The sequence below is a fragment of the Drosophila yakuba genome, chromosome 2L (assembly GCF_016746365.2).
Source record: "Drosophila yakuba strain Tai18E2 chromosome 2L, Prin_Dyak_Tai18E2_2.1, whole genome shotgun sequence".
Taxonomy (NCBI): Eukaryota; Metazoa; Arthropoda; class Insecta; order Diptera; family Drosophilidae; genus Drosophila; species Drosophila yakuba.
In genome coordinates, this window is record NC_052527.2 from 17,077,726 (window position 1) to 17,104,084 (window position 26,359).

At 45.1% G+C, this 26,359-nt stretch overlaps 3 protein-coding genes across 12 annotated transcripts in view; 1 reads left to right on the forward strand and 2 right to left on the reverse strand.

The window, feature by feature from the left end:
• The window catches only part of LOC6528582 (hormone receptor 4), a 69,701-nt gene extending 59,728 nt beyond the window's left edge, over window positions 1-9,973 (forward strand). For 2 of the 10 annotated variants that reach the window (XM_039371650.2, XM_039371656.2), the window contains 9 exons: window positions 626-1,103; window positions 1,915-2,484; window positions 3,112-4,390; window positions 4,445-4,680; window positions 6,572-6,752; window positions 8,118-8,174; window positions 8,592-8,675; window positions 8,772-8,927; window positions 8,997-9,973. In XM_039371650.2, coding sequence (XP_039227584.1) covers window positions 626-1,103; window positions 1,915-2,484; window positions 3,112-4,390; window positions 4,445-4,680; window positions 6,572-6,752; window positions 8,118-8,174; window positions 8,592-8,675; window positions 8,772-8,927; window positions 8,997-9,231 — 3,276 coding nt within the window. In that variant the 3' untranslated portion in view covers window positions 9,232-9,973. Of the gene's footprint in view, window positions 1-625; window positions 1,104-1,914; window positions 2,485-3,111; window positions 4,391-4,444; window positions 4,685-6,571; window positions 6,753-8,117; window positions 8,175-8,591; window positions 8,682-8,771; window positions 8,928-8,996 lie in introns of those variants that run through there. The other 8 variants (XM_039371653.2, XM_039371651.2, XM_002089589.4 and 5 more) reach the window with 8 other exon arrangements.
• On the reverse strand, window positions 9,959-20,081 carry LOC6528583 (UNC93-like protein). Its single transcript, XM_002089590.4, has 6 exons — window positions 19,934-20,081; window positions 12,487-12,884; window positions 10,978-11,523; window positions 10,485-10,912; window positions 10,268-10,430; window positions 9,959-10,206 (listed from the first exon to the last, which is right to left on the reverse strand). Exons 2-6 carry the CDS (start codon window positions 12,852-12,854, stop codon window positions 10,140-10,142), a joined length of 1,572 nt encoding a protein of 523 aa, XP_002089626.1. The 5' UTR covers window positions 12,855-12,884; window positions 19,934-20,081; the 3' UTR covers window positions 9,959-10,139.
• Window positions 20,082-25,479: 5,398 nt separating this feature from the next.
• On the reverse strand, window positions 25,480-25,969 carry LOC26535298. The gene is given in 5 exon segments (XM_039371450.1): window positions 25,480-25,581; window positions 25,584-25,686; window positions 25,688-25,790; window positions 25,886-25,916; window positions 25,919-25,969. Coding segments are annotated over 5 exon segments (333 nt in total). The 3' UTR covers window positions 25,480-25,536.
• Window positions 25,970-26,359: the final 390 nt, after the last annotated feature.

Genomic DNA, 26,359 nt, shown 5'->3' on the forward strand with positions numbered 1-26,359 from the left:
GGGAGATGTAATTTAAAGATGCAAACGACGCCACTTGATCGTTTAAACGGCTAATCAAGCCCATATTGATACTTTGCTCCATCCCCATCGCAATGGGGCCTGCTCGAATCGCAACAATTGCAACCAATTAAATTTGCATAAATTGGCCAGCTCATCCGCACTGGCAGATCAAAATGCCAAACAATAAATGTGCGATGACAATTACAACAAAAATTAAATTAACTTATTAACACGCCCAATGTGGGTGTGTCGCCTCGACTGACACAAATGAAATGTAACACGAGTCCGAAAATGCCATCGCTTAAATATATAATCCAATCAGCAAACAATGAATGGGGATTCAGGACTCGTCATTAGCTTTCGAGTATGGATTTCTGCAGCACAATTGACACGGCATTAATTGCAAAAATATAATTGAATTTAGCCACAGAAACGCCGCGATTCACTCAAATTAAGAGGTTCTGAAATGAAATTCAAAGTTGTTATTAATTTACAAACCAAAATGCAAGTCTTAGAGTACATTAAGAATGCCACGCTCAGTTACTCAGCCAAATGGGAAATATATTCATCAGAAAGTCCTGTATAAAAGCATTCCGATTAATGGCATTTCTTTCGTTCTTTTCAGGACTTTGACAAGGAGATCAGCTGCCACAAGATACATTCGCCCAGCAGCAGCAGCCACGCCCACTCCCTGCACCACCACCACCATCACCAACACCACCAACACCACCATCCGCACCACAACAGTCGGAGCAACAACAACGACGATGAAATGGAGATCACAGACGGCCACGCCCTCCTCTCGCCACCGCCCCCTTCGCACTCCCACTCACCGTTCGACAACAAGGATCACGTCAAGGAGCTGGAGTTCTACAAGAATCTGGCGGCCAAGGCCGCCTCCCTGGCCAACCAGCACTCGCCGCCGCCCATGCCCCTGCCTCTCCCGCTGCCCATGCAGATCGATGGCGAGGAGGACGAGAACGAGGGGGAGGGGGAAGGCGAGGGCGAGGGCGAGGCGGAAGAGCAGTCGGCGGAGGTCCTGCGGCTGAGGCGGGAGGAACAGGCTCAGGCCAAGGCGTTTGCCGCCCATCTGAACGGAACTAGTGAGTACATATCGAAAGCCAAACACCAGCACACATTGAGGATTCCCTGTCAAGGATGGAAACGGTTTCCTTTATTTTCTATGGTCTTATATTAGGTTATTCTTTAACGTAATATTCGATATTATCGTACTGCTCTTTTACGCATTGAATTCAAGTTTTTAAACAATATTATAAACATCGATTGATGTTGGACATTCTTTTTTTTAGAATTTGAATTCGGAAAATGCTACGCTTTTTTTTGTATTAAACGTATTTTATTTCCCAATTTATGCGACATATTTAAATATTCAGCCACTTTCAACGAGGAGTTGAACTGCAGTGTTCTGCAGTTGAGTCTTAGAGATTTTAAAATTGTTTCATAATTTGTAATATGTTTATGTACATACATATACCCTACCCCTTTAATAAAATAATAAAGATATTTAGTTTTGTGCAAGCTAGGCATTAATTAACTCGCTTCAGTTCCAACGTGTGTTAGTTTTGAATAATAACAATGCCATAAAGTTCACTGGTTTTATACAGCTAACCTTATTTGGCTGCATTTGCATTTAACGCTCTAATTCCCTCAGACTAATTTTCTATAATTTATCTAAGACTTCTTTGCACAGCGAGTTTCCATCCTTGAATTCCGCCCCGACACAGTCATTTATCCCCGAAAACCCAGCCAGGGCCAAAGTAAACTGGCAATTAGTGCTGGCAGGCAATCCAAAACCAAAGCCCCTCCCCCAACTTCCCTCCACCAATTCGGCAAGGAGTTTGCAACAAAAACTAATGACAACATTTTGTGTGACTCTTGTTCAAAATCCCACAGTGCAAGACATGATAAATTTGCAAAAATTACAAAATTTGGCCACGCTACAGCAGCAACAGCAGCAGCAGCAGCATCCACATCCGCATCCGCATCATGGGCACCAGCATCACCATCATCATCCCGCAACGGCCGCTGCACTAGCAAGTCTTCAAGGATTAGCCGCCTCGGTGTTCAATTCGCCGTTGAATCTCAGCGTGGGCGGGGAGCCCGCAGCAACCACCGGAGCTTCGGTGGCGCCCACCTCGCCCACCCACATTGGGGGCAAGAGCAAGACGGCCAAGGGCGGCAGTTCCGGCCACGGGCATGGCTCCGGCGGATCGGCGGCCAACTCCGGCGTCAGCTCCGCCCAACAGCAGCAGCAGCAGCCGGATAATCCCAGCAGCAGCAGCTCGCCGCACCACCCCCTAAGCGCCTCCTCGCTGGCCAATGTATTGGCGGCGGCCACCGCCTCGCCCCCGCCCACCTTGCAAGCGCCGCCGGCGAGCGCCCAGATGCCCCAGCTGATACTTGCCTCCGGACAGCTGGTGCAGGGCGTCCAGGGCGCCCAGCTGCTCATACCCACGGCCCAAGGTGAGTGTGTGTATGACTTTACGGGCTCAGTTCTCCGGGTAGTTGGGCCTTGTCCGTCTGCCCGTCTGCTCGTCTGGGTATCAATCGCAAAGTTGACTTGGCTTGACTTCAGCGCAGCTCGTGGTTGGCGGAGTCATAGTCATACCACCATGAGATGGGGCATAAAAAGCTCGTAAAGCGATTAGGGCAACTTTCAATTTCCTCCTCGCGTGGGGCGAAAAAGGATTTGCTGTAATCTTTCCAAAGCGACTAATAAAATACTTAACCTTAGGGGCCGAAAGTAAAGTTGATGAGTTTTCTGAATTTATGTTTATGCTCATTTTAACAAATAATACCAAGAATATAACTACATTGCTAATTGATTCATCGAATATATCGCAACGCGGCTTTGTGAGAAACTAAATTAATCTACATCTAAATCTGGATTTAGTTTTACTATTTAAAAGTTAAGATATCACTTCAATATCGCATACCGGAGTAAAAAACTCAGGTTTTGGAAAAGTTTGTTTTATATATTTAAACAAATTTTGAATTTAATTGGAAAAAGAAGAGATATTAAATGAATTTCAGATAGGTTTCAGTTTTAAGTTATTTATTTTAATATTTAATATTTTATATTTATTTCAGGTATTGCCGTGCAGACCATACTCACCATTCCGGTGAGCCCGCAGATCCCCACCACGGAGCAGTTTCTGCCCAACGCGTTCGGCGCCTTTGCGAGCTACCAGCAACAGCAACAGCAACAACAACAGCAGCAGCAGCACCGCGAGCAGCAGAGGGACTTACTGCCGCCCTCGCTGGCCGCCTTGCAACACGCCACCGCCCTGCCCCAATTGGCTCAGACACCCACGAATTTACTCAAGCCCAATCTGTTTTCGACGGGCGTGCAGCAGCTGCTGACCGCTCTGCATCCGGAGCTGTTTGCTGCGGCAGCTGCAACACATCAGCAGCAGCAGCAGCAGCAACAGCAGGTGCATCAACAGCGGGAAAGGGAGAGGGAACGGGAACGGGAACGAGAACGGGAGCGGGAACGGGAGCAGCACTTGGGAATTGGTCACCTGCCGCATTCCCACCTGGCCGCCGATCTGCGGCGGTCAGCGGAGCGATCTCCGACGGCGGGATCGCCCACAGGCGGAAGTCCCGGATTGGCCGCCAAGGGGCCACAAGCTCCTCCTGCTGGAGCTGCCTTTCTGCTGCAGCAGCAGCTGCACATCAAGCCCGAGACTCAGACGCATCTGCACCATCACCTGCAGCCGCAATCCAACTCGGCGGTCTCCTCCACGTTGCCACAGATCAGCCTGCGACATCCGGATGAGCTAACCGCTCCTCAAATGGAGCTGAAGCCTCTCGAGCTGAGTGCCAGCACCTCGCCGCCGGCGCCGCCACCGCGACACCACTTCGGGCATAGCCTGAGGGGATCGTCGACGGTTTCGCCGAAGCACAGTCCGCAGGGCAGGATGACGGGCAGTGGCGGGTCCACGACTACAGGAATGAATCTCAGCCAGCACCACGAGCGGCACGATCGGCTGGAGCGACTTGAGCGCCAAGAGCGCCACGAGAGACGCTCCCACACGCCCACGGCTACGGCCACCAGGGCCACTGTTTCGTCCAGCTCGAGTGCAGGTCACCACGGCAGCAGCCTGCCCTCCGGTCGACTCTCACCGCCCAGTTCCGCGCCCTCCAACTCGGCGACCAATAGCATCAGTGACAGAGGCTACACTTCCCCGCTGTTCCGCACCCTCTCGCCCCAGGGCCACGCCCTTTCGCTGGGCGGATCTCCGCGTCTGGAGCGGGACTACCTGGGCAACGGACCCAGTTCCGGAACTGCAACCTCGACCAGCAGTTGTGGAGCACCAACAGCGGCGGGATCCAGTTCCGCGGCCAACGTACTTAGCAGCATAAACAGGTGAGTTGGACTACGTTGTGATTTTTAGGGCTCTGTCTAACTAATCTCCTCCAGGCTGAATGCCTCTAATGGCGAGCTGACCATCACGAAATCCCTCGGAGCTCCAACGGCCACGGCCACGAGGGCCTCGTCCGCCTCTCCACGGGATGATTCACCTGGCCCAGGTCCATCCACGTCAAGTGTTTCCCACATGCAGCCCCTCAAACTGAGTCCATCGTCCAGGAGCGAACCGCCACACCTGTCGCCCAATGGAAACGACAATGACAACGACCTGCTCATGGATTCTCCGAGTGAGTAAAGATCGATTCTTTCTTGTACTAACTTACTTTTGAGATGGGTTGCAAGCCGATTGTGAAAGAAACGTGCCATTAGAAGTTCTATTTAACTTGCTATTTAGTGCAGTTATTAAATGCTTTTACAGCAGATTTGTTTTTATGATTGTTTCAGTCTTTTATTAAATCTATATATTTAAGGTTTTAATTCTTCAGAGTACAGAAATTCGAACGGCTTGCTTCCCGATTTTAAAGCACCCAAGCTAGCTTAGCATTAATTTCACACAAATTCACAAATTCCCCAAAACTGTTCTAAGCATCCTTCAGCGTGTAATGATCCCAATGAGCCGGAGGCATGAAACTCGAGTGCCCTCCGCAGTTGTACACATATAATTGGGGTCCGCAGCGAGCTGATGATGATTTGATATTTTACGAGCCGCACTCGAGTGCAACACGGCGTATGAGTGATATGCGCACAAAGGCGGGGCGAAAATCAACTTTTTGGCCAACATTAATTAACGAAATTTTCGTCGAAAGCCAACTTTGCTGGCAATGCCAAAAGCCCTAACAAGTTGACTGCACTTTATGTAATTTTCCAAAAGAAAATCAACTTGAAACTCAACGCAACTCCACCCGCCGTGTCGTGTCTTTTGGCGTGTGTGCGAAAAGTTTCGCGTGCATTTACACGACTTCCTACAACGGACGGGATTCATAATTGATGCAGCGTTCCGGGGCCGGGGATTAGGTGAGCAGCTAAACAAGACTACCGAGAACGCATTGCCCAAAGTTGAGAGATGTCAACCGAAAGTGTTGGGCAAATTAGCAGCTGCGTTGACGTTGTCACGCTCCGCATCTGGGATTGGATTAGGTTTTGGGGCAAGACGGCAGACTTGGATCGAGACAACTAAGCCGAGCTGATGGAATTAGCTCGGGGCAGATTATGGGTACCCTATAGACGTCGAAGGACTCTCTAGTTTGAGCATATTCAATTGATTAGATTCCGCAGCTTCGTGCAGGAGTTAGGGCCTTAATTGAAACTTTTGGATGCATTAAAAATGCAATCAGCACAATCTGCAAGCAGCAAGCTCCGGCAGCGGCAAGAAATGAAGACAAGCCCCCAGCACCCATTAGAGTGGAGTCATCAGGATTGGATGGCTGCTACCTCGAGCAGTCTCGATTGCGACATCGCATCGTTTGCGCATACAAATTGCAGACAATATGCGGCTTAATTACTACTAATTGATGCATACAAAAACTTAAGATGTCTTCCGCATTTAATGACATATTTCAAACGCTGCAGCAAACAACAACACCGAGGCGAACAAAGCCAGCTAGCTGCGACGACAGCTTGAGTTACGGCCCGCAAAGGATGCTGCCAGAGCATGCGGATCCTTTACCCTGCCATCCCATCTCCTTCCATTGCCACCAATCCGTCCTCGCATCTTAATTACCGCTAAAACACAAGGCTGCCGTTGAAGTTGCAGTTGGCTGTTGTCTGTTGGCTGTTGGTTGCCGCTGCCTGGGACCCTTGTCTTTCCCTTCTTGCATATCATTAATAAATAAATCAAAATTCTACGCGAGTAGTTTGCATCCTGCAGCCTTGCTGCTAACAAATTAGGCAGATAAAAGCCGTGAGTTTCGCACTTGCCTAATAGACAAGAACAACGTGGCAGGTGTCTTCGCCGTGTGCTTTATCAATTTACCTGGGCTGCACTGCAATAATGTTTTGCCATTACCGCAATTAACTGTAATTAAGACCAAGACAGGGCAGCAATTTATGAAGTCATTTGCATCGTCTTACAGCGAAGAAGGATAGCTAAGCTAATTTCCCATTTATTAGTTCGATTTAAGCTTTCATGGCAGAAACGGGGCTTCCACTAACCGACCTTGTTCTCCTATCTTCCCCCAGATGAACCCACCATCAACCAGGCCACTACCAATGTGGTAGACGGTATCGATCTGGACGAGATCAAGGAGTTCGCCAAGGCCTTCAAGCTGCGGCGCCTGTCCCTGGGACTCACACAAACCCAGGTGGGCCAGGCCCTATCGGTGACCGAGGGACCGGCCTACAGCCAGAGTGCCATTTGCAGGTGAGATATGAATGGACAAACACTAATCGTCTGAGATCTGATCAAGGACCACAACACAAGAGTAGGAATTTCGATTTAAAAGAGTCTTTTCGAACAAAATAGCTTTAGGTGCTTTCATTATTTACAGTTTTAGGCGTTTACTATAAAATATGGAAAAAACTTTCAATCATTATAAAAATCAAGGGGAAATATAAATCTTAGAAAAGTGAACAGGCTTAGAATGAATCTTAAAGTAAGCCGCAAAACAACCGATAACTATTCAAAAAAAAACAAGAGAGAACGCTATAGTCGAGTTCCCCGACTATCTGATACCCGTTACTCAGTTAGTGGAAGGGAGAAGGAGAGTCTTAAACACAGTTTTTGGCGGTTTGTGGGCGTTAGAGTGGGCGTGGCAAAAAGTTTTTTGGCAAATCGATAGAAATTTACAAGATCAATACAAAAATGAAAAAATTTCAAAACATTTTTCAAAAGTGTGGGCGTAGCAGCTTTGGGCGGTTTCGATAGAAATTTACAAGACCAATACAAAAATGAAAAAATTTCAAAACATTTTTTAAAAGTGTGGGCGTGGCAGTTTTGGGCGGTTTGTGGGCGTTAGAGTGGGCGTGGCAACATGAATCGACAAACTTGCGCTGCGTCTATGTCTCTGGAGTCTGTATGCTTAATCTTAACTTTGTAGCTTTTGTAGTTCCTGAGATCACAGCGTTCATACGGACGGACAGACAGACGGACAGACGGACAGACGGACAGACGGACAGACGGACATGGTCATATCGACTCGGCTATTGGTCCTGATCAAGAATATATATACTTTATATGGTCGGAAACCCTTCCTTCTGCCTGTTACATACTTTTCAACGAATCTAGTATACCCTTTTACTCTACGAGTAACGGGTATAAAAAAAATTGTAAATCAAAGATTTCCATGACAATGTTTATTTGTTTCAAGCAATAATGGAAGGTGAACCGCATTAGGACAACCATTTTGGCTTTTCCCCTTTAAGCAATCGTGTTTTGTTATATTTTCCTCAACAGTATTGTTTGCTTACGTCCACATATTTATGTTTCCCTTAATTTGTTTTTCGTAAACTTCTGGAACCAATTTTCGAAGAGTGCCAGGACATTTTCTAGCAAATCTAAAACTGCTAAATTAACCACGAAAAACAGACAACAAACCAATTAAATGCTAAATTAATATTATTTATTTTATTTGTTTATTTTTTCGATTCAAACGCCAACTCTATCTAACTCCTCTCTCTCTCAACATCGAATGTCGAATGCCACCCACCGCAAACTGAATACCGAATACTCAAAACCGAATACTGAAAACCGAATATCGAATGTCGAATGCCACCTATCGAATGCAAGCAGTGCTCTCGCTGCGCAGATGTACGCCGCTCAACTGTCGACGCAGCAGCAGAACATGTATGTGTGCCTCCTTGAGAGGTTGTGTGTACGCTGTGTGTGTGTGTGCGTGCAGTCCAAGAGAAACCTAACTAAAGTGCAAGGCTCATTAACCTGTTCATTTCGCCATGTATTTCTTTTGTTTCACGTTTAATTTGCATGAATGCGCTCCCAAAATTGGCCAGGGCATTGCCAACGAGCAGAGTTTCATCGGCTTATCACAAGCAAAGTGAAATGCAATTTCTTCACTGAACGATTAAGAAAGAGCGTACCCGAAAAGAGAACCGAAAAAGAAGAATGCTAATTGACAATGTCCTGGCACTTTAGTTACGTTTCTTTTGCGTTATAAAGGGCTTGCACCAGCCCATCGAGCCCATCGATCTGATCCAGGATCTAATTCTCTACATACCTCTCCCTACATACCACTCCCAACCACAGGTTCGAGAAGCTGGACATCACACCAAAGAGCGCACAGAAGATCAAGCCTGTGCTGGAGCGCTGGATGAAGGAGGCCGAAGAGAGGTGAGAGTATGGAGGCAGTTCCACGCGCCGTTTTGCCCCACGTTGGGCGCCATTAAGCAACAAACCCGACTAACTGGAGTTCTTCTATTCATTTAGCCACTGGAACCGCTACAAATCGGGTCAGAACCACCTCACCGACTACATCGGCGTGGAGCCGTCGAAGAAGCGCAAGAGGCGCACATCTTTCACGCCGCAGGCTCTGGAGCTCCTGAATGCCCACTTCGAACGGAACACGCATCCTTCGGGTGAGTGGTAACTTTCAGTTACAAGAAGTGGAGGTCACCGGAACCGTTGCTAATTCTTCCTTTCCCCGCCACACAGGCACCGAAATCACCGGACTGGCCCATCAGCTGGGGTACGAGCGGGAAGTGATCCGGATCTGGTTCTGCAACAAGCGGCAGGCCCTCAAGAACACCGTTCGCATGATGTCCAAGGGAATGGTATAGGGCCAGGGGCCCTTGTAAATAGGTGGGCCGTGTATATAGCTAGGTGTCTAAGTGTGAGTGAGTGCAAGCGAGTGCATTGTGTGCGTGAGAGATTGTGTATTACAGTGTGATAGTTGTACAACACCCTAGAGTTTAGCAGTTAGGCCATGTAAAGTAATACTGTGTGTCATAGCATTTACAAAGGACATCGGCTTACGCAAGCGAACCGCAACCCGAAACCCAAGAACCCAATCCAATTGAATATTTAGCCAACTAAGTAATTACTTAACTAACACTTATCATATCCCAAATAGCCTAAAAGTAGTATAAAGTCCCCAAACCAGACTTGTGCAGTTTTAGGCCAAATTTTATCACATTGATGTGCCATTCCAAAAAGAAAACAAAGGAAACCAGTTCATACACGTAACAAATTACATACTAGATGTTTAAAAAGCAACCATTTAAACCAAAACTGCATAAAATCTATGTGTAACCCATAGTCTAAGAAATTCTGCAGAGCTCGTAAGTGATGAGTTAGAATATTTGCATTTAATGCGTTGGCTAAACTTGTATACTGAAACGAATCTGATTTCAACCATTTATAAAACAAATTATAACCCTAGTATATAGCCAGTTCAGACTCGAAAACTAAGATAATTCTATATGGTATCACTCAAAAAGAACAAAAGCAAGCTAAAAGACAGCAAGTGTTTAGAATAAGTAACATTATGTAGCGACTTACAAAAATTATGATGGAATGAAACGAAAAAATATTTCAACTACGAAATTTAAATGGTATATAGCAAGAAAACAGCTACAACTGAACAAATATTTAAATGATTGTAATAAAAAATACTATTTAAAAAATTAAAACAAACTTGGTTTTATTCAGTAACGAAATTAACGAATTTCCTAACAATATTTGGCAATATCACATAAGACAACATCTTATCTCTGGATCCAATTCAAGCTCAATGCGGGGGAAATAGGTAAATTTAAATGTAAATGGCAAGATATGGAATTAGCCTTAAAGTGCTAATCAGTCACTCAGCATGACTTCCAAGTTCTTTTGCTTTCGCCAAAAGCGGTACTCGATGAGGCCATATCTGTTGAAATAAAGTATACAATTTAAGTCAACAATTCGAGAAATTCAAACTGGAAACTCACCCCACGCAGCCTACTAAAATAAAAACAATTAAAATCACCAATTTCGTGGAGGTGCAGAGCTGCGAACTGATGACGTAGCCGATAACAGAACCAGTGCTTTCCCACAGGCGGAAGTTGCTATAAGCGGCAATCAGATGGTTCGGAAACAGGATGCCATAAAAAGCTGCAAATAACAAAGTTTTATACCGACAGAATCTTGGCAACAAGCTTCACTTACCATTGACCACAACCAGCCAGACTCCATCGCAGATGCCCCAAATGGCCGCAAAGGTGCAGTAGCTCAGGTAGTCGCCCTCCCGCGCTTCCCAGCTGTACATGTAGGTGAGCAGGCAGAGGTTGACCACGGCACACAGTCCGGCCAGGCAGACTCGTCCGATGCGCTCCACCAGGGCGCCAGCGATCCCTGCAGCCACCGCATTCGCCACGCCAAAGCATATCATGGCGAACCCGATCCGGGAGATGCCCCAACCGCAGGCCACAAACGAACGGGTGAAGTCGACGGCCAGAAAGGCCTCCTCCAGCCCGATGAACATCGTGATGGGCAGCATCAGGATCTGGCGACGTTTGCGCAGTAGATTAATGGTCACCGTGAGGAGCTTCAGCCCCGACATTCCGTCGCCAGTATCGCCGCGCTTTACTCCGTAGCTGTGGATCATTAATTGGAAATAGAATTGTAAAATAGAATTGTAGCAAATCAATCAGCTACTTACCGCTTGAGGGAGCTCACGCCGAAGATCATCATGACCACCGCGGCTGCCATGCAGGTGAGGAAGATGGAGTTGAGCAGCTGGATTTGCTCCGGAGCTGGGGGCACCAGGTTCGGATTCGCCTCTGCTCCCACTCCCGGACAGAAGCGGGCCCCGCAGAGCTCGGCCACCCTGGTTCTCTCCAGTTCCCGCTGCACTTCTAACTCGAATGAATCGTTGGCCGGGGATTGGGCAGCAGGAGCACTCAGGGTGAGAACAGAGGAGGAGATGAGGTTGCCCCACACCTGGGCCATCTGGTAGAAGATGAAGAACAGGCCAAAGAACTTGACGGTGTTCACATCCTTGCGTGACTTGTTGCCTCGCACCTGGGTAAGTGCCTCCGAGACGGTGGAGAGGTAGGTGCACTTGGAGCACCACAGTGGGCCGCCACCGAAGCCCACCATCAGGGCCGCCGGGATCAGGGTCTCGAAGCGCGGATAAAACTGGGCGGCTATGTAGGGCATGTAGGCGAAGAGGGCCAACGCCATGGTCAACCGGCAACCGAACCATCTGTTGATGAAACAAGCACATGGCAAAGTGGCAAAATAGGAAATACACCGAGTGGCAAGTGGCAAGTGGAAAGTGGCACATGTTTAGCAGGCGCTCATTTATTTCGGGTCCCAAGGCCATAAATCTAAATAAATCGAGTTAACTGATTAAAGTTGCCTGAGCCAGCAGTTCGTGCCTCGAATAAGCCAAGTGAAGCGAGGCTCGCTATAAATTAGCGATTTGTTTAAATGTCAGATGTGGGTGGCTGCCCGGCTACCCGGCCGCCCCGATTTGGGATAGACTCGGAAACAGGGACCTGTGCTAATCCAAGGACTTCCTGTTGACATTTTTACAGCCAAATGCGCTCGCAGTCACCCATTTCGGGGCGTCTGCTGACTGCGCTTTCGGTTTCGTTGTCACATCTGCATAAAATCCCCATAAAAAGACCACCAGACAATCACCGAAACTTTTATGGCATGCCACACGTCGCGAGACGAGCCTCAGCCTCTCGCGAGACACGGGAGATGCTAAACAAAAATTGGCAATTATGCTAAGAGTACTTTCCATTGTTTCCCAATCCCATCATCTTCTAAAAACACATTCAGATACGGCCTATAGCCCATTGAAAATTCATCGGGTATAACGGAGATATTACTGCAATACTTTCACTTTAGCGTTTGTGATTCAAAGGGGAGTGGATATTCCGCCTCTAGCACTTCTTGCTCCAAAGCCTTTTACTATGTACTGACGCATATAATCATTAGGTTTATGTCAAGATTTATCTGAAGGTTTGAGTCGCAAGCTTATTACATAGTCAATGGATGATTTTGTTATTTGCTTTAGGACTAATGTTTGTGCTAGTGTTAGTGAACTATTCTGATATTCTGATATTTGATGTTCGGTTAATATTTACCACCTGATGCTTTGACCTAAATGCTTTGTTCAAGTGTCCGAAGTGGAGACGACTCCACCTTGTCCACTCACCTTATCACGGTCATCGGCAGGAAGATGTTGGACAGTATCAGCGAGCCGTAGATGACAGCCAGCGTGGTGGTGCCCAGGGCCTTATCCGCGTTCACCGAGCTCTGCAGGTTCGATGTGCCGTGGAAGGCCGTGAAGTGAATCATGAAAGCCAGGCCTATCACGACCACATTTTTGGTGATGATGAAGCGCTCGGCCGGCTCGTAGTGGCGCTGATTGATTTTGTTGTCCCCGTTCGGAGCAGTTGTGGTCCCGGCCGCACTGCCAGTGCCAGTTCCGTTGCCGTTACCATGGACATTGCCACGTGGGGCACTGTGCTCCAGCGCCAGCTCCTCGTTGTTGGCGTCCGACGTGTCACTGGGGTAGACCATGTCCAGTCTGGGGTCAGGGGTCAGCAGGCCCTGCAGGAAACAATAGCGGTCATTTGGTATTTTGTTAGCGAACTCCAGCTGAATGCAGGCAAGTAGAGAAGGATTGTGTGTCCAGGGACATGGTACTTTCGGAATCGACAATTGAGACAACAAATGAAAGCAGATGGTGCATGCTGCTAGCAGCGTCGCTAACTAAAGGATTCTGTCCTTCAGGACAGTGAGTTATGGATTCTAAAGTACTCTGATAAGTTACTCGTATTTGTGTTGTATATTTTTCTCTCTTCAATAAACTCGAAACGAAATTTACAAGCTATTTATGTGGAAAATCCAGCTGATATAAACCCGTTTAAGATTTTATGTTTATTATTCGGTCGACTTTGGAGAACAATTTCCGACTAGTTGAAGTTGGAGTTCAGGAAACGAATGTAAAACGAATGTGATTCTTTGCTTTAATTCCAACTTATTTTATATTAATTAATTATATGCTGTGGCTAGACTTCCGTCATTGATCTTCTCCATCGATTTGTGTAAAATAGCGCTTTCTTGGCTGCAACAGAACTGGGTTATTGGGACGATAATATTTCGCATTCAGCATCTCTGATATGCCAATTCGTAACCCATTCGAGTACGAAAACGAACCCTTCGAAGCCCCCGCTGCTTTGATTGTTCACTCAAGTCCACAGGATCAGCTTTAAGTTATTCATATCGCCTTTCGTCTCGGCCATACATTTTCGGGGCTTTGGGTTTTGCAATAAGCCCGCTTGCAAAGCGCCAGCCACGCCCACACACACTCGTATAACCCAAAAAGTCTCGGGCATCTCGAAGCATCTTTTGCCTCAAGGACACCCTCGCAACTTATAATCCTTTGGGCACCCTCACAGCACGAACCCCGTCTGACATCCTGGAATTTATGCCTGTCTACGCCCCGAAGCGTAGGTGTGGGTGGGATGCCCGAAAACGTTTCACTGACTTTGTTTGCATTTGATTTTGGCTCCGCCAACGACACTTTATGAAATTGTACACCTTTGATGCGAAGTTAAAGGGCTGTTTGCCAACTTCTGAGTGCCTGCACAATCCCCACCAGCACCCGCCAAAAAATGTCTTGCCTTAATGTAAATCGCTGGTGGTACACAAACCGATTGAAACGTTACCCCTCCTTGGCGCTTTAAGTGGAAATTGATTTTGCATACCTGCGGCGTTCCGTGGAGCGTGGCCAAATTAATTGGCCAAAAGTTGACTTCGTCATTAGCCCAACCATCAATTTGAAAGGGCATCGAAATCGAAGCCGTAAATCAGAGGGAAAACAATTATCAGCGTACTAGCGAAAACATTCATCATACGCAGTGTGGGACGAACACCACTGGCTTGCATGCATAATTGGCCTAATTGACAGTGTCAACTGCACATCCACATTACTCAAGTGCGAAATCAAAGGGACATGCAGATTCGGCGCAGACTTTATCAGCTGGCCAGCAGACAGGGAAGTGACTAGAAATTTAGAGCATGGCCCATAAAAAGTGAACTCTCAATGGCTTGCTGACAGCCCAAAAGGGAAAGGAGTTTCCCCATAGAACGATTCACCTAATGCCGGGTCAACGAGGAGCATCATCGTTCATCATCTAAATGAAAATCATGAAAATCTGGCATAATCATCAAAATGGGCGAATGGCCGAAATGGCCAGCCATTGGTTTTTTATGAACACCCCCTCTCGGCACTCCATCTCCATACCTTCAAAGGACTACGGCATTAAACAGGACCAGGCCCCAGGACATGACGTTGGCTCGTTAAAGACCATTCCGGCTTTATATAAAATGCGACAGTGTCCACTGGGTAGGGCCTGATAACAATGATTCTCTTCTGTTTTGTGTGGCCGACCAGTAATTTAGTTAAATTATTGCCCGACAGTCGGCAGACGAGGGACAGTCATTCAGTGGCTGGGAAAGTGGCGTAAAATTAAATATATATATATTTAGATTTGAAGTGTATAGATGCTAGCCCATAAATCTCCGCTGAAAACTTCAATTTGCATTTCCTCAACTTTGTTTCACATTTGTTTAGATTTGATAAATCGACTTCGGCATATGCTGAGGTTCTTGTTTACACAAAAAAGGAGCAACCACTCCCACACCCACTCCCACGCACCTTGCGCCCATCCAAAACTAATCAATCACCGCCCAAAAAAAGGGAAAATTCACATATGTATGTATGTATGTACATGCTGTGGACTTGGGCCAAACAAATAGATTGACTTATGGCGCTGACACACAGCAAATAAATACGCCCGAATCCGAGTCCTGGCCGGAACAACTTGGCTCTTAGCCGCACATGTTGGCCGCGCCAGGCATTAATGCCTCGCAATTAACTTTAGATCAATTATGTGGCTGCGGAGTCTGGAGTTTTGCCTGTTAATTAGGCAGCAAAGCGGGCAAAATGCCTAAATGAGTGCTTTTGCACGGGAAAAGAAGCAAACTTGACTAGGCAGCAGATCGCAGAACGACCAGTTCCGACTGCGAGTTTTAAGAGTTTTTGGCACCCGCCCAAATCAAATACTGTGTTGTACTGTACCGCGAGAACAATGGATGGTGGCACTGCTGTGACAGCCCTGATTTGAAAGTGTCGCAAAGTATCTACAATCTGACTCCTGCGACGTGCGCCTATTACCGCGCGTTTGAATACAATGCAGTTGCAGTCCCTTTGACATTCTACCATTCTAAGGCACACTACCTGGCCTTTATGGCGCCGTCAAAGGGTTGACAATGCAGCGGATCCACAGGATGCCAAACTATTGTGGCAGTCGAACTTTATGCCCCTTTGCAGCGTACAACAAAGCAGCCGAAAATGAAAGTGCTCCCCATGTAGTTTGCCTGATGGAGAGAAATCCAGCACGTGGCCAGAAATAAAAAAACAGTATTATTGCTGCGCCATCGCCATCGGTAGGTATATAAATCTCGCCTTGCCGCAGGCCAGGAATTATTTTTATGGCCCACTTATGGGCTACAGAAGAAATGCTTTACGGAGAGTGGTAAGGTCCAGCTGCACTGCCGAAAAATGAATCAAATCGGGGAAAACGGCTTAAGCGTCAGATCTTTGCAGAGATAATCAAGTGAAGGCAGTTGCGCTACGAATGGATGGCCTCACCTGGCAAAATGATGGCTAGAAATGAGCAATCAGAAACGTCGTCGATTGGATCTGAATGAAAATAATCCATATCCCATTCAGCCTAATCTCTGATTCTCGTTCTTGATTCAGTCGCTGCCATGTAGCACTTCCTATTAACCATAATCACGGGCATGGGGTGGGGAAAACAATGGACCTGGCCATTATACTGATTACACTGGTTCGATGATGAAAGCCAACTAAGTTGCTTTAAGCGAGTGGGTTCTTTAAATTCGATTAAATACTCAATTCGCCAGCCTGTCAATCATAAATGTATAATGCCATCAGGCCCCACAGGATTTTTTATGGCAGCCATGGAACCGGGTAAACCCCAAACCCCGCGACTAAACGATGCCCCAGTTATTTCGACGCGACACTGGTTTTATGTGGACGAGTGCGTCAAAAGTTTGCCTAAAATTTCGGCCATATAAAAATAAGCACAGCGGCGTAATGCAAACGTAAACGTTTTCATTACTACAGCGGAAGTTCGGGACCAATAAAAATGACAATAATAACATCGTAGGTGGGCTGAGTTGGCCGCCACTCCCGACCTTATCTGCGTACATATATCCAACCCTGTTCAATCAAATCATTTCTACTTTCACTTTAATATCGCAACATAACATGCGTCTGCCGTGATTCGTTCACCTCACAGTCCTGTTAAAATTTCCCTGTTCGCCACAGTCGCTCCTTAACAGCGTAAGAGAGCCCCAGTTAACAGAAGAAGAGAGCAAGAGTTAAAAAATAAACTTAAAAACCTGGTAAAAATAAATTAAAATTTAATTTTAAAGGGTTCAAACATACTTTTTGAATTCTGACAAATTTGCCTACTGGAAATAGAATGGAATTAAAGCCAATAGATCAGACTAATTGCACAAGGAGGGTTCGTCAATGAGCAATTTAGAAATCCTGGCTCTGCCATATCAATTGATAAGAATATTGGCGCATCCATCACTTTGATTGATGGTCACCGAGATAAATTTAGCCTGCACAGGAATGGAAAATGAATATGCGGCCTTTAACTTGTACATTTCAAGGTTCTACTAAGGCTTTGACTTCGACTTGACCGTTGGACAAAAATATGATAAATCTTGTGAACTGTTTGTGATAACAAGCATAGCTTAAATAATCTTGGACGCCTATGCAAATACTAGAAACAATAATAGCTTGGGTAATAGCATTTTCCAAACTATGGAGCCTAGGTAATAGCATTTTCCAAAACTGTGGAGCTGAAAGAGTCCAGATCCGACCAAAACTCACTGATTTTCTCACAGCTGCAACATTGTGGCCGCGTTTACGACGCCCCCAACTAATTTCCACGCTTTAGTGCCGCCAACATGCAGCAACAATGTGCGAAACACAAAGCGGAGAGTACTGAGCGGGGAGAGGAGGGGGGGAGCACTCATAGCGCAGCTCCAAAGTGCACGGAAACGGAAATGAAGTGGCACACACACTCCCAGCCGCCCCGGTTATGTGGCCAATTGTAAGGGGCTAAATGTCAAGTCCTGACCCGCTGATGCACATGCACTTGCAGGCTCTCTACTGCCATCTACGACAATCTTTAAATATTTATTCACTTTTCATCGGTGGGGCGCTTGGGACTGCGTGTTTGCCGCTCATTTCCGCTCTGGCACCTCCTTGCCGCCTCCCTGCCGCCCCCTCCGCGTCGTCGCCCTTTCCGGTTGCCTTGTCTTTTGGAGTGCGAGTGTGCGAGTGCGCTTTCCGTTCGCCCACTGCACTTTATGTGTGTGTGGGTGTGCACTTGTTGATGTACTCGATTTTCCACTTTTCCGGCAGTTGCGTCTGAGGGCGTATGCTTAACTTTGTAATCAAGTGTAAATAGTTTGCTTTTTTGGAAATGTATGCATCCAGCATGTATGGAAATCGAATTAAGGAAATCTGAGCATTCATTATTGTGCAAAAGACTATAGATTAAGTCTTTTATACTCTGCGATGGACTTGTTATTCATAACTCATAACTTTTTATATTTAAGCGGACCAATAGGTGTGCGCGTCGCAAATTATTAAATGATTATCAAATGATTTGAATACCGAAAGATTTTTTTTTAAAGTTAGTTGGGCCAGACAAGGTCTTTATTTGTCCACATGCCATCTAAAACCAGATGTATTATGACTGTAGATTTGAAGCTCGAACAGAAGCCATTGTGACCTATTTGGTTCCCCGTTCTGATTATAATTTATTATCTTCCGGGCTGAAAGTAAGGCTATCTGGATTCCATTTCCCATAACTTTGCAATGCAACTTATAGTAAACTCAAATTCAGAAGCAGCCTAATGGAAATTCTTTGGTACTGGTTCAGATGCCAGCACACAACCACGAACACGACATCGAATGGAGCAGAATGCTTATCAAAGGGTTGGGTTTGGTTTTAATGGTAAAATATGCACGATCAACATGGCATGCATGGGAAGTGCCACTTGCTCTTGATGATGCAATTTTCTCTATGATTTCCACTAACTCTCACGTTTCACTGGTCGGACTTAACTCGATGTTATGGCGCCAGCTACGTACTTAGTTGGCAAATGCAATTTATGCCAGCGGAGCGGAGAGACCCTTCCCCGAACGGCATTCACCATAATTTATTTAACTCACAAAACGATAACACAAATAGGTGCCACATGCCACATGCTGCTCGCTGAAATGGCTGAAATCGCTGATGAGCAAAGTTGCGCTAGTTGGCAGAAACTGCATTGTCTGGTTACCAACAATCAGTTGCAGTAATGCGGTGTATCACCTACTTCCGCCCACATTCGCCTACTGCCGCCCACTTCCGCCCACCTCCGCCCACCTCCACCCACTTCCACCCACGCATCGTGTGTGCTCGCCTCGCAATTTCACGCTTCCGCCGAGCATTTTTATGAGTTTTCCGCTCAGGACAAAGCAAATTAAACAAAATTGCAGGGAAACGCTGCACTGAGCTTTTGGAGAACCGGCTGTTGTTCTATATTCTAATTACTGCGAAATGCAGTTATTTAGTTTGATTGGCTTTGAATTAATTAGGCTAATTAGAATCCAAGCTTATGGACCTTTCGATCAAGGATTGAAGCAAGTTCAACGGAACTATCTACCTAGTGTTCAAATTATTTTGAAGTTAAAAGATACTTAGTCTCAGCTTTTGAATTTATTTTTTTAATTATATAGCCAAATCGAAATACGTAACGAAAAATGAGTCGGAAATGCACTTTCATTTCGCAGCCGCCTTTCAATTAAATTGAAATGTAATTCCTATAGATATGCGATTTCCGTTCAATATTCTCCCTTTCGCAAAAGCGTTTTTGCCAACGGGCCCGCTTTAATTCGTAAATAAAATATTTGACCACTGTGGAAAATGCCCGGAGAATCAAAGTATATGTGGGAAATGATAGTCAAGGTGGAAGCCAATGGAATACACATGTGGTTAATTACGGCCGAAGGAGCTGGCTCGCATCCTGCAGGCATAATTAATTAAAAATGGAATCTCGTTGCTCTTTTTTCCCGTTCTTGCTGAAGTCGAATATGAAATTCAAACATTTACTTTATGTCAACAGTAAGTTAAAGAACTCTTATTAAAAGAAGGCATATCAGTTTGTTAAGCTTGAAATACAGAATTCATCCAACGCATTCAAATAGCAGCGAATTAATTTATTTAAAAGCACACATTCTGGTTTGATTGACTTCACACTTATTCCATATTGGGCATCCCTTAGTCGCTACAGCTGGCTGATTAATTTTTTCAATAAATATTTGATGGAAATTTCTTATCTACTGTTCACTTTATGACTTTTAATTAAGCTTCGTGTCGAGCTTTTCACATTTATTTGTAATATGTCTGCCGTTCAATTTTGAAATGCAAAAACCGCGCTAGGCAATCATTTCCTCCCACAACAACACAGCAAAGGGCACTAGATGTGGCAGAGTTTACCTGATTGGATATTGCTGTAGAATTTAGCTAAGCGCGTAAAAGTCTTGACAGCCCAAAAAAGGGAATTCTAATGGCTTTTAAGAGCAGGTGTCCGTTGGAGCTGATCGGATTGAACTGAACCGTTTACGAGCGCAATTAAAACTAAACTAAAATCTCGGCCCGCGAACTTCTAAATATGAAATGGAATGGAAATGAAATGAATGCGACGGCAACAACAGGTTTGAGCTCTCCGCTCTCGGTTTGATGCCGCTGGATTTGCATAAATCCGACATTTCAGATGTTTCTGATCGACTCCAATATCCCAGGTTTATTTTGTGGCAGTTAAAGAAACGTGACGCCGGCGGAGGAGGAGGCGTGTCAAGGTTCTAATTCCGATGCCAAGTTAGCCGCAAGTCTGCGGTTGACCAACAGGTGGCGTGGCATCTTCACTTGGCAGAATCTCGATAATTATTATTAATCATACGTAGCGTTGTCGCCGCCAACTCAACTTACCCACTGATTCATGTCGAGCTAATGAACCTTGCTTGCTTGTCGAGGAAGTGTAATGAACGACAAATACTGGCATTCGATTTAGATAGTCGGCTGTCTTTGGGCAGTTACATTAATTAACTTTTCATCGAGTTGTGGACACAGAGATTGTTTGTTTGTTGAGTGTGAAACAAGTGCCTTTGGCAGTCGTTATTAATGTGGTCCAAAATGAACTGAAAGTGTCTGCACAAAAGTGAATGCACGAACTCTCGCATCAATTAGACCGTATTTCCCAGCTGATAAGGTGCGATAAGAGAAGGTGTCACAAGTTGGAGATAAAATGTAAGAAGCACGGCCAGCAATCAATCATTAATAGTCGAGAGTGGGAACCATTTCGACTGCACTAATTTGTGCAAGATTACATGCAAATAATTGTAAGCATGATTAATGCGAATTATACCTTAACCGCAGAGTGTCAATTAGTTGAACCCCGAAATGGCGCTCAGATTTGAGTCTCGGGAATCGGGGAAGTTCAACAGGTAAATTCCCTACATTCGGTGCGTCAGCAACTAAAACAGGTTTAGAATCTGTTTCTGTTTTTGTTTATACTGTCCGCAGCCCTGCAAACACTCGATTTTAAATCGATCCCACACCCGAATCGGTGTTTTGCATAAGCCGCTTATGAGCTCGCAGTCAGAAGCCCGAAATTCAAACATCAGCTCGGCTTGTGGTACATTGCGCTTGTGGCCAGGCCAATTCAGCTGGCCAATGGATTTGGTCAGGTATTAGAGTCACGTACTCGAACTCCAGTTGCCTGACACCTTTCACTCGACCGCCGGCTATATTTCTGCGCTCTTAGTTCGCAAATCTATCTCAGGGTCACTCCGCACTCCACACTCCGCATTGCGCATTCCGCGCCTTTTTCGCCGCCCAACTGAGTTGACACTTTTGCCATCTGAATGTTGGATGGAACTCATGTCGTTGGCTGTCAGTTGACTTCGATTTTTGAGTCTGTACACATGAATGGCGCTGCATAAAATGACATTTCGCCTAATCATCTGCGTGCTTAAGCTTAGACAGGGGAATGAAAACGTTTAATCAGCGATTCAACTAAAGTAAATATAACACTTTCAACAAGTAAGCTTAACAGCTCATAAATAAATGTGGCTTCTAAAATATCTTACCCAATTACCATTAACTGGAAATATTTCACCTAGGTCCATTCATTATAAGTCCTAATTTACTAATTTACTAATTTGATGAACTGATCAAATTCACACATAACCGCCTGGTAAATGTCATTACTAATATAATGCGTGTTTCCAAATCACTGAGCAATTAATAACTACGCTCGCCAATGTTAAATAACAATGCTCGCTGCAATTAGAATAAAGGCTTAGTACTATTCCAACATAATGTTGTTGCAGCTGTTTATCTGCTGCATTCGTTTATTTAGTCCGATATAGTCAATGGAACGATTTAATGGTTTATTTTTTTTACCACTTGCATTCTATTTATGCAGCTGTTTATTTTGTGCCTGATTAAACTAATTGAATACGAGTAGTCCGTCAACATAACACCCCACTCCCTTCGACTGGTAGCGATTATTCATGCCTAACATACTAGAGGACTTTTTAATTGTAATTGTTGGACTAAAATATGTCAGATTTTTAAAACTTTCAAGATAATAAAGCACAGTAATAGACCCTCAAGTTCGATACTTAATAATAAGGAGAAGAGGGTACCTTAAAAATTTAAAATATTGAAAGTAAAACGGGTTGACTTGTGAATAAATAACTAACGGCCATTTCAATCAGTATAACTGATTAACATACCATCCACATGGTAAAGCTTTTAAGCCAATACGCAAACCACCATTTGGGACAAAGCCTGACAAGAACGCATCCCTAAAAACCAGAATGGCACCGCCCGACATCTCTAGAAATCAGGACGGCTACTTTGGAAATACTCAAAAGTGCTTCATTTTCAGAAAGCGATGAAGGTAATTTAAAGTTTTAGCAATAGCACCACTGAAGCAGGGTAACGTAAGAGACCAGGTTTTGATTAATATTAACATTACATTTTAAAAATATACAAATTAAGAAATTCAGAGTGTGCTACTGTAAAACATTTGAATCCAATTTAAAAATAGTTAGCTTTTGAGTTGAATGGACATGCCTAAGCAATTAGGCATTAAATTAAACAAACATTTTGTTAAATCAAATTTACATTTTTAAAGCCTACAGCTAACACATCCAAAGGCTTTCAGAAGCAGCAAATTAAAACAATTATCAAATTACTTGAGCTGGAATAATAGTGCGCATGTATGAGTAAACAATCAGGTTAATTACAATACCATAAAGCCAGATTGAAATTTTATTCGGCGAAAATGCACACTATGAGTTGAATATTTGAAAATGAATTTATGCTTGGATTTACCGCATGCAGACCACTTAAAAGCAATTAATTTAAGTAATAATTAATGTCAAACCACCACTGCCTTTTTTTGTCTTTCGTTGTCGCTAATATTTTAATTTGATTTATATTATCTACTTATTTATATCGATGCTACGCCTTTTCCTGCTCATCTGCGACCGCATTAACTCAGTGCCCGGATCCCTTAATTTGCCCAACAATGTGGCATTATGTTCGTCATGCTAATGAAGCTGTCCATTTCACAAGCAATCGCACTCCAATTATGCGCATCTGCAATGGTTTCCTAAACAGGATACATCTGGGTCTGGTTTCTAATTTGAATTCCGGCCCACCTGACAGTCAAACAGCCGTACATAAATCAAACGGCTATGATCAGGTTTATAGTTATTAACGACCAAATCGGTTCAAACCACTCAGTTCTTTCGGGGAACGAGAGGGAAACTGGGCGGAAAAATCGCCTAAAATGCAATTTGCCCTGCTGACATCATTCCGCTTTTAGACAAAAATTTCATCAAGGAATTTCGTGTTCCACGGTGTAAAATATATTATTCAAGGGCCACGATAAATGCAATTAAGCGGACAAAAACTAATTGAAAATTCCACTGTTCGGCGTTTCCAGATTTAAACTTAAATTCAGCAAAGTCATCCGCACAGGAGGACAACCCGGAACTCCTTTAATTAGATTATTAAGACCGCCCTAAGTGTGCAAAACTTGAACATGTTCCACTTACATATACATGTACATGCACCGCCCATTTGGTGGAAATTTAATTAAAAAACTTTTGGCCAATCGCGCGGGGGCGTGGTCGGGGAAAATCTGTTTGTTCTGCAGCCCGACAAATAAATCTTTATGGATTAAGCGAGCCGCGTGTGTTGTTGTGGCCCCTCAGCAGGGATTTTTCGGCGGAGCTTTAAAAACTACTTTATTGTTCGAAAAGTTCGTCGAAGCGACCAGAAGTGATAGAGCCCCGTCCCGAAAGTCGGCGGCTTCTAAGGATCCATTGGCGGCCCAGTGATTTATGCCCACCCGGCAAAAATCTTGCAGCCAAGCGTGTGAAAGGCAGCTGGGGCGACCAAGCTGCTGCTTTTGGTTTAATGAACTCGAATGTTAATAAATAAATTTGTCAATGGCGCGCTCTTGGGTCTGGGTTATCTGCTGGGCGGCAGGAACATAATGAAACGAAGATGAATGGAAAATCGACTTATGGCCGCCGTTGTTGGCCAGTTTAATTTGCTGCCGAGAGCAACTAATGAGCTGCGATGAATGGCACAGAGCCCTGAATAAAGGAATTCAGGGACTTAAGCTCACAAAGGCTCGCGAACAGCAGTCGTTGGGAGTGAAATTGTTCGTCAGCTTAAAACTTGCACGGCGGCAAAGCTCGCGAATTCAGCTAATTAACGATAATAAGAGGGCGAAATGGTCAATGGACAATCCTGCTCGAAATGGGATCGATCGCGCCGAAATATGCGACGCTTCCATAATCAGGCGGACTTCAAAAAGACCCACTTTACTGCCCCATTTAAACGTGATTTAATTTGATTTCAACGAGTATATACGCACATGCAGCGGATTTTACTGCCGGCTGACCAATCGACTCATCATCATCGGCTCTTCTGGTCATCTGGGGGCAATCAACACATCATCGAATCTCCCCTCTGTCCTGGGCTCCTCCTAATGGCATCGGCATCCCTATTATCCGTATCCTGCTCATCATCAAACACGGAAGGACGACGGAGGAGGGTCAGCCGGCATTATCGTTTGTTTTGATTGGTTTTTTGTTCGCTCCTCAGAGGGGATAATGCTCCACACACGTCCACACACGGCTTCCTGCTCTCTGACGGGCATGTTGTTTGTTGTACGGCAACGGCTGAAAACATTCATCAATTTCATTATCCCAGAAAACCTAAAAGCCCGCCATCCCTCATCCCGCATCCCGCATCCCGCATCCCACACCCAATCCCCATCATTGTCAGGTGCTTATAGTCGTATGCGCCCAAAAATAGACGCATGCAGATTGAAATTGATGGCCCGGCAGAGGGCTTAGTTCCCCAGCCACTTTCTAATGTTTAAGTTCTCGATTACACGACAAAAGCGGCTTTCCGGCAATTCAGCATTCCAAAAGGCCAGGATTACTATATGGTGAAAAGTGCTTACCGGTTGCACTTCAAAATGCGATGGATAACAAAACGAGCTCCGGGTATCAGCAGAACATCAGATAAATTGGGGTACGGACGGCCCAGCAAAGCCACTTTGCAGCTTAGCTGGTAAAGAGCAAATGACAGGGAACCAAAAAGGGTAACAAACTAGACTTTGTACCCGCTTTTCCAGTATGAAAAGTTGGATTTCGCTACATTAAGCAACTAATCTCATTTCTTGCCCTCTGCAAGGTAAGCTGCTGTAGTTTTTTTTATAGCTTTAAATAGGAGCTGCATGTATACTTAGTTAGATAAGTATTACTAGCAAATAAAATAGCTTAAATAACTAACAAACTCAAGAAGTTTATGCTCGAAAGAATCCAAATGAGCTCGAACTTCTTTTTTCACTACAGTATCATTCCTAGAGCATTTGCAACTCTCTTTATAATCATATTCTATTGGTTCTTCTTCGACCCTATAAACATATATATATTTACCTTTAAAGTTGGTCTCACAAGTTCTCACCAGGAACTGTGCTGATGCTAAGCCAAAGTAGCATCATATCAAATCACACCCAATCGAGAAATACTCGCCTGCGCTTGGGAATTTGCGAATTTGGCTTACTTCTTTCGCTCCGTGAGACAGCTCGAATAATATGCGACATGCTAAATTGATTGTATTGGCAACAAGTTGGGCCAGGACCCGGCGCACACCCACCCACGGGCTATCCTTGTGCCTGGCACCAGTCGACATGGGTTTGTATCCGTGTTTTTATCGCCAGCACAGCAAGTAGTGTTTCCCCGATTTTCCCCGCCGCTGGCGCACATACTACATATAAACAGAGAGCGTTACAATGATACGCCATGCTCGACTAGATTGGGATTGCGCCAAGGAAGGTCGCTGTGGCTTCCCAGTTTTCCATATCCTGTTTGCGGTTGGCACGCTGGCACGGTATGTGGCCGAAAGTGGGAGCTGTTACGAAATTCGATGTGACATTGGTATAGCTGCAATACCGCCGAACAACTGACAGTTGGTTTCCGGCTAATTGTGGGCACTGCTGGATTTGCCCGGCACTCAGGAATTTCACGGGAGCGGAATCCGAGCAATTGGTAATTTAAATTAACCATCTGGCTGTGTTCCCTGTGTCCATTTACGCGTTGCTGCCCAGGTCCTAGAATCCGATACAAATTGCATTTTTACTGCGTTTTCTCCCACATTGCCATGGCAATTTCCCTACCTTCTCTACTCCGCCAGCTACAAAGTTTCGCTCCAAAAGGATCCTTGGTAAATTGTCACAAAGCAGGGGAATTTTTATCAGCTGTTTTTGTGCAACCTTTGGCTGCATTCGCTAAATGCAGTTATTCAAAGGCTCTTGTTCATTACGTT

Bases quoted from the DNA above. Each gene is read 5' to 3' on its own strand.
- LOC6528583 (XM_002089590.4), bottom strand. From the start codon at position 12,854: ATGGTCTACCCCAGTGACACGTCGGACGCCAACAACGAGGAGCTGGCG. The intron at 10,913-10,977 runs GTAAGTAGCTGA...AATGATCCACAG, and splicing joins GGCGTGAGCTCCCTCAAGCG to CTACGGAGTAAAGCGCGGCG. The intron at 10,207-10,267 runs GTGAGTTTCCAG...TTATTTCAACAG, and splicing joins ATTTTAGTAGGCTGCGTGGG to ATATGGCCTCATCGAGTACC.